Source organism: Notechis scutatus, chromosome 6 (genome assembly GCF_049901735.1).
Source record: "Notechis scutatus isolate UNSWTSFEM ecotype Mainland chromosome 6, rNotScu1.2, whole genome shotgun sequence".
In the NCBI taxonomy this organism is placed as follows: Eukaryota; Metazoa; Chordata; class Lepidosauria; order Squamata; family Elapidae; genus Notechis; species Notechis scutatus.
This window is the reverse complement of record NC_142014.1, coordinates 66495681-66508980: the sequence shown is the minus strand read 5'-3', so window position 1 is coordinate 66508980 and position 13300 is coordinate 66495681. Positions and strand designations below refer to the sequence as shown.

Genomic DNA, 13300 nt, shown 5'->3' with positions numbered 1-13300 from the left:
AATTCTGCTGTATAGTGCAGTGTTGGTGTGGTCTCGGGGGTTTTCAGTTCAATATCTGGAGAGTGAAGAATGTGAGTTTGTGTTTATTTTCATGGTCATGATGTGCACTGAAAATGGCATTTGATTTAGTTGTACGAGGTGCAATGACAATAAAGTAAACTAACTAAGTAACTAACAATAAAGTAAACTAACTAACTAACTAACTAACTATTCAATGTATTTTCAGGAATGTTCTTTAACATCCAAATTCACAGAAGACATATACAGTATATCAGTCCAATTTTAAGAAGCCTTGACTTTCTATCCTTTCATTCTGCATGTAGAATGGTCTAATATTGAGGTTACATTATTAAAAGTAACATGATGTAAACCTTCCAGCACCATAATTCTCAAAGCAGCTGCAAAGAGAGAACCCATATAGTAAAAGTATGAAAGAGGCAAATGTTCTAAATTGGAGAACGAGCCCCTGAAATATATATTTGGATGAATATGGATGAAAGATAATAAATCAATGTCTTCAGATAGTGTATAGGTCTATAACTTTATAGGGTATCATTTATGCACAAAGGAAAAAAGCAAAATTCAGCAGCAGAATTTCTGTCAAGGTAGGACAAGGACTCCGTACTAGTAATCATAGAAAAAAAATATGATAATCTGAGAGATGAAAATACAGATACTTCCAAGGAAGAAGAAATAAAAACAAGGCACCACATTTTAAAGGAAGAGGTAGGGAAGGAAAGTCAGATAGAAAAATGAGGAAGATGATGAATATCCCCTCCCACATTTTGCTATTGGTTTTTAATAGGAATGCATCGTAGTGAAGGAACAGGAAAAGCAACCCATTCACCTCTTCTGATCCCCCCCCCCATGGTTCTAGAATGAACACGTTCTTTCCCCCTTCATTTTGTTTCATTAACACATTATCAGTTTCCTAAAGCAGGGGTCGCCAACCTTTTGGACCTCAGGGACCACCAAACTCATAATTTTAGATCCCAGGGACCACTAACAGGTTATGTGGGCGTGGCCTGATTTGTGGGTGTGGCTTGGTGGTCATGTGACTGGCTGGGCACGGCTTGTATGCAAATATTATAAATATTTATATAAATATTGAATTTTTTTTATTTAAAAAAAGAGCAACTTTTACCCCAAATCAGGCAAAGCAAGTAGGCAGATTGAGTTGCTCACAGAATCACAGATTCATTCAGAAATCAATCTATCTGCCATTGGCTAGCTCAGTCTGTCATATAAAATTTGCTTGAAAGCAAACTCATAAAATTTGCTAGCAAGCAAACCCACAAAATTAACTCACAACACACCATGCATGTAAATATTGAATTTTTTATTTTAAAAAAGAGGGTTCCCACGGGCCATGTGGACAGCGCAGCCTTGTGTTTCTGTGCAGCCTGGATTAATTGCTTTGGGGGGGGGGGTGCTCTGGGGGTGAGATTTCTCTGTGGCCCACCAAAATTTTCTCATGGCCCATGGGTTGGCGACTGCTGCCCTAAAGCACCATGAAACATTGTGTACACACACACACACACACAAAATGCCAACAAAGTCATAAAGGGGGCTCTAACAGAAGCAAAAGATGCTGGCGTATCTCTGTTTTTGGACAATACATCTTTGGTTTTTGGTGAAAGGAAGAAAGAAGCCTTAAGCTCAGTAAAAGAAGATGGCAAGAAACATTAAAAGCTAGAACTTTGGAAGACTGATAGAAAGAAAACGAGAAGCAAATATGAGCAGCCCATTATGGAGTAAAACAAAAATAGAAAAACAAAGCCTGGGAAAGCTTTGAGAGAGAGAAAGAGTCACAGTGAGAGAGAGCCACAGATTAGACAACTAGCATGTAAGGGTTTTCTCAGCCCACAGAAAGGGGGATGGGACTGGTTTCAGAAGGGAGACTCCCTAATTTTCTGGAGATTTTTTTTTTTTTAAAAAGGAAGGGAGAAATACTTTCAGTCTTGAAAGATGCACCCTAAAAACAGACCTAGTATTCCTGGTTGTGTTTTTTTGGTCTGGACTACCTTGCAAGGCTAATAAGCAGATTAGCATACAATCTGTCGGAGAAGATACAGGGGGAAAAGATTGGGGGGGGGCGCGGATAGTGAGAATGGCTGACAGGAGCCATACCACAACAAGTGCCACCATCAAGAAGCCTGTGAAGCTTACCGGCATTTTTAAAAGGTCAATTCACTTCCTGTCAAAAGACATGCTCCAAGTAGCTCCAAGCCTCACTGCCAACAACTTCTCCAGCACTGTGACCACTTTGCTACCTGCCAGTCAATCAGTTTGCCAGGTATTCCTTGGTGGCCTGCAAACATTTTTAATTTATCAGTGAGGCTCCTTCTCCTCTACTAATTGCACAGGTTTGATCTAAAGAAGACAACGACCCCTTTTGCTGAGAGTATGTAACTACTTACTTCATACACAGGTTATTGTGTTTTCATATTTAAAGTTCAAAACAGGAGCAAAATATACCTCAAGCACATTGTGAATAAGTGAATAAGATTTTTTTAAAAAGCCCCAAGTCAGATGATAAGGAAGTAGGAATTAAATAGGCACAGGAGTAGGACAGATAACAGCCTTTGTTTCTGTTAAGATCAAAGCAGTAGATATACCTGCAAGAGTGAAACAGAATTCTGTTCAACTTCCTGCTTCAAAAAAATGAAACTATGACAATATCTATTTTGTAATATGGTTGAAATGTTAAAATCCATTTCCCATTTCTTTTCAGCTATCCCCAAGACTAAAATTTAAATGTTAAAAAGCTACCATGCTTTGGACAAATATTAATGTGGCACTATTAAGATGAAAACTGGGTAAGTCGAACAGGAGTTCTTTCTCAGCTTTTATCACAAGTCCTTGTCATTTTCTTACGCTGCTGTTCTTTTTTCCATTGCATTTAAAAGACATGGTATCCAATGCCAATAAAAACAATGTTTGTTCCTCTAAAAGTCACAAAACTATAACTAGCCTGTTGTATGTGTGCCAGGAAGAAGTCCCAAATGAGAAGATTGGGTGGATTTTATTTCCGGAAACTAGGAAACTCAAATCTTAAAAACAAATTTCATATACAGATAACTAAACAGGAAAGAAAAAGGAAGTAGAATTGAAAATAGTAAGACATGGATAGGAGAAAATTTTGCACCTAATCCTGAAAAAGGATTGTAATAAAATTCAAAGGTATAGATATCTAGAAACATTTTCATTTCTATAATTCTTAGAATTTTGTATGTGAAGGGAATCACTGAACTATATTAATGTTACAGTATTAGAAGACAAAAAGATTGTAAATCTTTAGAACTATCTATAATTTTGCATGATGGGACATGTAAATGAGATCCTGAGTTACAAGGTTTAAAATCTATATTTTTGGATCTAAAACTCTTAATTTTGACTGTTTACCAAAGTAAATTGAATGACTGTTTACACTTTTTTTTTTCTTACACTGAGGTTTTTCCTTGGACAGTTATTTTAAGAATGTGGTTACTTTAAAAATATTATAAATATTTTATTTATTTATTAAGATTTATATAGTAGCAGAGCTATGAAAGCTAATTCTGATTTTAGAAATCCAGGAATGAAACCCACTTTGAACACCAAATAATAATGGTTTCAATAAAGTGCTACCGAAGGCAAAAAGTATAATTTTAAGGATTGTTCAGGATTAATGATAAAATTAAAAGTATTAGCAAGAAGCATCAAGCACTACAAGAACAGAGTATAGCTAATTAAGTTCTTTCCAATGAGATTCTATTTCTTTCAATACCAGGAATTAGGATTACCTATATAGTAAATAAATATATGAATATCAGACCATTCCTGATTCTACGATTCATTTATTTTTACAATAGCATATTTATCCATTCAGGAAGGTGAAAAGGCTTTTATTGTAAATGTAATTTACTTTTAAAAGTTACCTATTTTATGTTTACAAAATAATTACATATAAATAACCAGCTGAACTCTTCCTTCCAGAGATAAGACTATATTCATTTTTTTTATAAATGCGGAACCTTTACAATATGCACTACATACCAAACAATTCCCTAGCAACTATATTTCAGTGGAAACTTCTGGCACATGCCTTTAAACAAATATATGTTTAGTATTGTTCACATTTAGTTAGTGAAATGTGATTAGATCTCTTTCCTGCTGGCTTCTTATCCAGTCAGAAATTAAGAAAATTAAGGTGTTGTTTTGCTTGGATTAAAAAAATCTCCTTTGCGGTTTTTTACTTTAAAGTATTTTAGATCTGACTTGAAACAAATCTACCTAGCAGAAAACTGGGATTTGCCAGCCCTAGTTCACTGTCCTCTTCCATATGGCATTAATAAAGCTACATGCTAAATGTTTGGAAGTTCTATGGCATACACAGGCTATGAAATTACCACAACAGTGTTTTTAAATTTTCTTCCCGCTACATGTGATGAAAACAGGGGGTTTTACTGTTAGTTTTGCTTCCCAACTTTATCCTCCCCTCTATATGAGTAAGTGGAGTTAATACCAAGAGGGAGGCTGATCGATAGCTCAACACAGACTTTTATTGTAAGCTTGCTTATACAAATATTTTAAGAAATTTAATAATACCCTTTCAGTCATTCTTGAAACATGTGACTGGCATCATATTCATTAGTCTATATTCTTGAGAGTCATTTTGCAAACATCCATCATTATATCAACCTGCGTTCTTGTTAAAAGGATGTTCAACTGATTTGGTAGCTATGGTTAACTACATAAAAGCATTTCTCTTCTTGTATCCACATGGTTTTTCAAAAATTGAGACTCAGAAGATATTTATTACATTGTGGTATTACACGTCTACAGCCATTAACTAACATTCCTCTCATATACAGGACCACATCAAATATTTTAGCAAATAAAAATGATAGATCTTTTTTAAGGTAAACCAAACACATTTTTTCAAAGACCTGATACCATGTATAATCCATAACAAACTGTAAATTGGGGGATGAAGGGTGGGTTTGTTACAATGTTTGCAGTATGACAGTTTTTGAAATGATAAATTGAACAAACCACTGAATCAAAAGCTAATAATAAACAATTGATAATAAGCAATCAAACTAATTAGTAAATCTGGAGTGACTGGCAAATGGTTTATTATTGGCCTCTCTTCACCATGATCAGAAAGGAAGAAAAATGAATATGAGTGAGATGAAAACTATGTCAGTGAGATGATGAGGGAAGAAGCTAATCCTTAATGTACTATCTGTTCCACCCTCTCTACTTGTCACAGTAGTAAGAACACTGCCAATATATGCACAAAGCACATTTTTTCTCTGCTGTGCAGAAAATCATCAGTTTAAGATTTTTCATTTCTTTTTTATAGGAAAAAAAGAGCTGCAGTGCCTCATTACAAATTTCAGATGTACCAGTCTAATAAAATCTTTAAATTAACATACTGACCTTGAAGTGAGGCTGAAGCAAGCAGCAAGTCCAGGGTAGGGAATGAGAAAGAGAAAGTCAGAAAAAGATTTAATGAGAAACACGCTCCCCAAACTTGACACATCAAGAAGATTGACGGAAAAGCAGCATAGCATCAGAAAGCAGAGCCAGAAAGCAAAGTAAGACATTTTCAGTCAAATCTCAATATTTAAGAAAGTTTCTTGGATCAACAAAAGAGCCATCTGGTTAGACTGTATATTTTCATACATAACATGTGATGCAAGAGTCACCTTCAGCGAGATAGGCAGCATATAATTTAATAAAATAAATAAATAAATGAATAAAAAACCCAAACTATTTCAGGGCTCACCACCCAAAAGTAATACTGAAAGAATACTCAGTACACTGTGTGGATCACAATGAAAAGATTTTACTGTTGAGGAAATGTTCTTATCTCAAACATTTTAGCGGAAAAGTTAAAATCCTGACAATACTAAGTTTCTTTTGGCTGTTCCTCAATCAAGGCTAATATTTATTCGAAAAGATTATCTCAAAGAGGAAACCAAATTTAATAAGAGGACAGAGATTAGGTGAAACTGAGGTTCCATATGTTGCTCATGAAGCTTCAGGGGAACCTAGAATATTTAATGAGTGAACAATCTTAATAATATACAAATATTAGACTTCATAAAAAATACTTTATTTCATCTTATTCTCAAGTCATCTATAATTCAAGTCCACACTTTGAGATGCACAGGTGAGGTGCAACAGAAAAAAATACAATAATACTCTGTCCTCTTATTCAGTATTAACCATTCAGTGTTGACAATAGTTTCTAAAATATATGTTAACAATATAAAGATATTTGAAAAGGTTATACAACCTGAATTGATGCAATGGATTTTATTTATCAAAGGTTATACTTTAGAGTGCTAAAAGTAGACTTCTGAAGATTAGTACTTTTCATCTGGATCACAACAAATATCCTTTTTATTTATTGAAATTGGAAGAATAATAAAGTATCTCTGATCGACACAAATATTGGAGATTTCAGAGAAGAACGTTTAAAAAGATTTTATATTATTGCCAACTGAATTGTTGTCAACAAAACAATTTTGTTTGTTATACAGCAATTCAGTAAAAACTAGACTAAATCTCAGTGTTGGTATACATAATACACTTATGGTTGCAGGATAGTAATAAACATTGCTGTAGTTCACATATAACAATTATGATTGTGAATGTGTGTTATACAGATAGCTTAGTTGGTCACATTTATATTATTCTACAAGGATAAAAGTACAAATTTCAGAAGTTCCATTGCTGATCTGCTGATCACTATATGAGAATTGAGATTTCCTCTCATAATAGTCTAGAGCCACATGCTGCATTTATTTATGACTTACATTTCTTGTTTTGTAGGACCACAAGAAATCAAGAAGGGTGATTTTACTCTAAACAAACCATGGATAAGAAAGAGCTTACTGGCCTTTTAGCTACTTCCACAGGCATAATCAAGATATGTACAATTTTTGAGGGTAAAGATTGTGCACCAATATTTAAACAGACAACATCCCTTTAAAAGCCAACATGTCAACTAGTTTTAAAAAGATCCAAGGAATTTCCCCAAATACAGCAGGCCTCAACAAACAAGGGCAGTTAAAAGAAATCACATCTTGTTTCAAAATGATGCCACCATTATTACAAGCAATTTTTCTTCTTCAAGCATCTATGGTTCCCAGATTCTTTATAGTGTCTAGATGTTATACCTCTTCCAAGCTTCAAAAAATGTAACTTGTACCCAATTTTGTTATTACTATAAATAATAATGAAAGGTGGAAGCTATGAAACTTATCTTTACACAAAGCTAGCATAAAACTAAATTTGCATATTTTATCTTTTCAATTAAATAATTTCAAATGCACATTGCTTAGATCATTTATTTTTAAAGTGGTAATTTTGAATATTTATTTTGCTCATTTGGTATTAATCCATAGATTTAAGAATAAAGCACAAACTCCTGAAAACATGAAAAGAGCAATGACTGATTGCTTTTAATTTGTTGATGGGTTCTGATAAGACATCACAAAGGTTATTCTGAATAAATGATACGCTCTTTTTCATTTCTTTTGGCTGAACTATTGCAGTTGTGTACAATGATATGCTTCGTATTTTTTGTGGATTTAGAGAAGCTGTATATTAGTATCACTTTAATTCTAGTAGAACAGAAAAAGACCATGTTATTTCAGCTTTGACTCAAGTTGACCTACATGGGTCAAGTTTTTTTTTACTTAAACCTTGTCACTGAAGATTATTACTGAACTGACAATCTTTTGGCCTCTATGCTGGGAAAGCTGCTCTCGTATCACCAATTCTTCCCTGAAGTATTGTTGTAATCAGCATGGGAAATCAGTTTAGTAGGGATACTTAGGTTTTAATCTTTTTTCACCCAATCTAAGCAAGAAGAATTTAAAAACAGAAATAGCAGTCAATGTTTCCTTTTTATGTATCACTTACTTGCTTATAATAAAAGACATTATAACTATTTTCTAAGACCATTCCTTTAAAACTGTGAAAAATTAAATTTATTTTTTGCCAAGAAATGGCATTAGGTTAAATTACATAGCAAAACAGTTTACAATCTGTTTGATAAATCATTTGCTCCTGATGACAAAAAGGCTGCAACAATCAGGAATTTTATGTTTGTAGTTTCAACATTAAATATGGACTTTATATTTTTAAAATCAAATATATGCTATAATTGTGTGCATGCATACACATTCCAAAGTACTGCATTATATGCAGTATGTGTTATATATAACTCTGAAATTTTCATAATGTACACGGGGGTTCTCCGATTCTGTGTTATCACAACCCCTTAAATGACAAATGAATTTATAAGCTAGATAACAAATGTATCACTTTGATAATGAAATTTTAATTTATATATTAACTAAAGCAATAATAGAAACTAGTGATTTTAATAAAGCAAAACCCTTTCCTTCATAACATTCCCTTTACTAAAAGCTATATCATTTAATGGAAAACTTGTTAACTTTTTCATATTTCCTGAAAACTATGTTTCATTTTCAAGACATCCATTTCTCATTTCCAGTGCCTTATTTATTTTTATTTATATTTGTTTTTATAGTAAAAAAAACCTCCCTCGATTCATACAAATAGGATGCTGCAAATGCTCTATGCTTCCCTATGCTCTTACAACAGTTTCCTCAATTGTTTGTACTTATTTACACATGGGTTCAAAATTAATGGGGAAACACTAGTGGGGATTTTATTCACAGCAATATTATAAATTTATAGCAATATTGCCAATGAATAAGGGGCGAGATTAAAAAAATTAAATCACTCCAAAGACCTTGTAATTTCATGCCAGTAGACTATTATAAAAATTGCATTGTTAAGATGCAATAAATATTCACTCAATAATAAATACTGAAAAAAACCCAAGAAAAACTGTAGCCAATGAGTATAAAACAACATCTCACAGAAAAGAAACAATTAGCCTTGAACAAAATTCTCTATCCTACAAACTTCCATAAAAACCTTCCTTACAGGCTGTGATGCAGGGGCAGATCCTGGGTAGGAAGATAGGCTGCATGATATATGCTTATTGAGAAAAGGCATTGCCAAAGAAACCATACAAAATAAATCAACCAGAGAGCCGGAGAAAGAAAGAAAGAAAAATGCAACATAAATATCAATGAAAAATGATTATGGAAAAGCAAGTTCAGAGCAAGAAGGTTTTGTTTTATTTTTCTGTTTCATTAGAAAACAGAAAATCAAAAGATGCTAAGAAATAAATAATAATAAATTAATATTTTTAAAGTCGACTGTAACAGATATATCAGAGATAACTGCATTGATTTTCTATTATTTATGGGAAACAGCTATGAGAAAACTCTTTTTTCCCTCACTTATGAAGTGCCTTCCAAGATAACAGGTGAAGAAAGGCCTCCTGCCTCTTAAAACTATCTTTGACTCTAAGTAGGATAAGTACCACCCAAAGACAAAGCTGAGCTGGTAATCCAATCCTGAGAATTTGCTGTGGTCAGTTATTAGTGCGTTCTTAATAAAATGCTTACTTTGCATTTCCCTATCAAACTCAACGTGAGAATTGGCAATGCTAAATGTACAGCTTTTCCCTATAATATACTTGCCTGCAGTTGTCTACGGCTAGGGTTAGGTTTAGATTTCTGGATCGATCTGTTGACACATTGAAATATTATATCAAATGAAAGAATAATCCAGAAGATAAGAAATAGCGATTCCATGAAGCTATTTCTTTCGAGGATTAAGTGAACATTTCCTTAAGAAGTGACTTCGATCTATATCATTTTACTGGCTTGTGGCAGCATTTATTTATAGGATTTACACCGTGCTTTTTTGCCCATATAGTACTGAAGATATCAATAATTAAATATAAAACAATCAATTAAACTCCTATAAAAATGGTTAAATCACTACTAAACTGGCTCAAACATGAAAGTCTTGGCTGAAGAGGGAGGTCCTAGAAGACTGGAGATTGAGTGCAGCTCTCTGTGCATTTTACAGTTTGTACACAGTAGGAAAAGGCCCTTTCCCCATGTACCTGGCAAACAAAAGTATTTAAAACACCTCTGCCGCTAACCAGAATGTCCAGAAAGCTTCGTATGGAGATGCATGGTTCCTTAGATAGTAGTCAAGTTAACAGATAACAGATAATCAGAGTTGGCAGAGACCTTGTAGGTCATTTAGTCCAACCTCCCACCCAAGCGGGAGACCCTACACCATTTCTGACAAATGGCAGTCCAATCTCTTTTTGAAAGTCTCAAGTGATGGTGCTCCCACAACTTCCAAGGGCAAGCTGTTCCATTGGTTGATTGTTCTCACTGTCAGAAAGTTTCTCCTTATTTCCAGGTTAAATCTCTCCTTGTTCAGTTTCCATCCATTATTCCTTGTCTGGCCTACAGATGCTTTAGAAAATAGCTTGACCCCTTCCTCTCTGTGGCAGCCCCTCAAATATTGGAAGACTGCTATCATGTCTCCCCTGGTCCTTCTCTTTACTAAACTAGCCATACCCAGTTCCTGTAACCGTTCTTCGTCCTCTAATCATCCTGGTTGCTCTTCTCTGTACTTTTCCTAGAGTCTCAACATCTTTTTTTATAATGTGGTGAACAAAACTGGATGCAGTACTCTAGGTGTGGTCTTACTAAGGCTTTATAGAGTGGTATTAGTATCTCCCTTAATCTTGATTGTATCCCTCTGTTAATACAAGTTAGGATTGCATTAGCTTTTTTGGCTGCTGCTGCACACTGCTGGCTCATATTTAGCTGATTGTTCACTAAGACTCCAAGATCCCTCTCAGTTACTGCTATTGAGCCTGGTTTCACCCAGTCTATGTGTGTACTTTTGATTTTTCTTACCTAAGTGTAGGACTTTACTTTTCTCTACATTGAATTTCATTTTGTTAGATACGGCCCAGTGTTCTAGTCTGTCAAGATCCATCTGGATGTTGAGCTTATCTACTTCTTGGGGGTGAGCTATTCCTGACAGCTTAGTATCATCTGCAAATTTGGTAAGTTCCCCTTCTATTTCCTCATCTAAGTCATTAATGAAGATATTGAAGAGTACTGGGCCTAAGACTGAACCTTGTGGCACCCCACTTATAAAACCAACATCTTAAACTGTGTCCACAAGTAAAATATCTCACCAAATCCTTATTCAGTAAATTAAGGAAGTCTCTAGTAAAAAAGATAAGTACTTCACTAGAGAGAATCCCAAAATTTCAATTTATCTTTCAGAATAGTCAAAAAACGGCAGACTTCTCAACTATTAAGAAAACATTGTTTTAAGTTGCGTACCCACCCATAGTTTTTTAAAAGCTCAATATATATGAAATTTGTCTTTCCTTCCCCACTCTCTTACACCCTTCTCACCTTTCCAGTTCAGCTATCTTCTTATCTTTATCATTCTTCTCATTTTCCATCTCTTTTAGGATTTCCAGCAAGCGATCAACTTCAGCTTGAGCCTTGGTAGACTCTTCTCGATACTGGGCCACCTCTTTTTCGATCTGCTGAAATCTATCATTAATCTCTGGATTGGCCCTGGCCTCAATGGTTGCTTCATAAGCCTTTTGAAAAAAACATTCTAAGAGTTATTTTGCACATCCATGCTACAAAATATTTTATTCTGAAAAAAAAATGTAAGGAGAGCCATTGCCTACAAAGTGGAGCCTGGTTCTTCTTATAGTACGAAGATATATTAATTCTTAAACAACAAAAATTGTACTCTTAGTTCATTTAATATTCACATAAATCAAATCTTTATTGTAGTTGTAGACCAGCATAATGAAGTATTATTTAGATTTGTTAATGTATGAGTGTCCAATACTGGTCACATTTTTAGACTGAGTATTTTCACCTATCCTAGAAGCAATAGAATAAGTCTTAAAAAAATAATTGGAATAACTTATACTGCAATATTTCTTAATTTTCTACTGAAGCATCTATTATAATTTTTTTTCTTTCCAACTGTTGCCAGTTTTTGCTTTTGTTTGAATATCTTAAGAAACTCAGATTTTAGTCCAGATAACTTTACCATAATATCTTATGGGCTTCCTGGAATTCCCAAGAAACTCCGCAAGGCTGCATGACATGAAATACATCTGACCACAAACATTCTTCAAGAGATTAAAAGTCTTGAAAGTCTTAAGATTATTCAAACTGACTTATAATTTTACTGACTGGATAGAATTGAAATACTACTGACAGGTTAGTATAATACAGGTGTCCATCTCTTCTGCCAACTGAGATACATTCTTTGGGCTGATTTCTAATTATGGAAGTCTGTGGTTATGGATAGATTTGGACTGTCTATTTGGATAGATTTCCTGTCTTCTTTAAAAATGGTGATTTTTTTTAAAAAAAGTAAGATTTTTATGGTGATTTCTGAAAGCCAAAAAACCCCACTATTCCAGATTGGAAGTGTTGCCATAAAGATTTTCAGTAGCTTTCCCTAGTTCATAAGTTTTCTTAACATTCTGACTTGCAGATTTTCAATTATCAACACCTCCTTTGAACACTCATTCAACATATATGATTTATTTCTACTTTATTAGTACGGCATCAGGATCATGTTTGACCTTGGGGTGGGCATAGCCATAGTGGGCGTGGCCAGCTTGACAAGACTCATGTGATCAAATGCCACTTTTGCTAGTAGTTTGTTTTGCTAGCACTCTGCCAGCAAAAATGGAGCTCATGAGGGCCTCCTGCAGCCCTCCCAGGCTCCATTTTCTGCTGCAATAGTCTCCTGCAGCCCTCTGCCAGCGAAAATGGAGCCCGGGAGGGCTGCGCACGGCCCTCCTAAGCTCCATCTTTGCTGACAGAGGCACTGTGGGCTGGTCCTTCGCTGTTTCTAGGGTAGCCCCATGGGCCAGATCTAAGTACCCCTGACTTAGCTGATAACCTTTTGAATACTTATGTGTGATTTTAAATATCATATGAAAATGGACAGGAACATCTTCCCAAACAGAATAAGATGTAAATAAATAATTTTACTTATTCTGCATAGCAATGAACTTCTGATACAATGAAACAAGCCTAAAGTCATAATTAAAATTTCATTTATGAGGAGACAGTATATAATGTTTACCTTTTTCAGCTGAGATTCACATTTCAGGCATTCTTCCTTCTTTTGCTCTAAAGCAATTTCTAATGTTTTCAGTCTAGAGTCTTTTTTCAATCCTGCTGATGCTAATGATGAAGCATGTTCCTTCAAATCCAGGAGTGTAGTCTACAAGACAATAAATGCAGTGACAGATATTGCTCCCATTCTCAAATATTTATTGTGGTCTTTCATAAGACTTGAAGACTACATCACAATAATGGATTATTCC

At 34.5% G+C, this 13300-nt stretch overlaps 1 protein-coding gene across 10 annotated transcripts in view; it reads right to left on the bottom strand.

Annotated features, from left to right (window-relative positions):
• The window catches only part of ERC1 (ELKS/RAB6-interacting/CAST family member 1), a 146508-nt gene that overhangs the window by 83861 nt on the left and 49347 nt on the right, over window positions 1–13300 (bottom strand). For all 10 annotated transcript variants that reach the window (XM_087968584.1, XM_087968587.1, XM_087968585.1 and 7 more), the window contains 2 exons: window positions 13057–13197; window positions 11343–11536 (listed from right to left, as the gene is read on the bottom strand). In XM_087968584.1, coding sequence (XP_087824710.1) covers window positions 11343–11536; window positions 13057–13197 — 335 coding nt within the window. The remainder of the gene's footprint in view (window positions 1–11342; window positions 11537–13056; window positions 13198–13300) is intronic.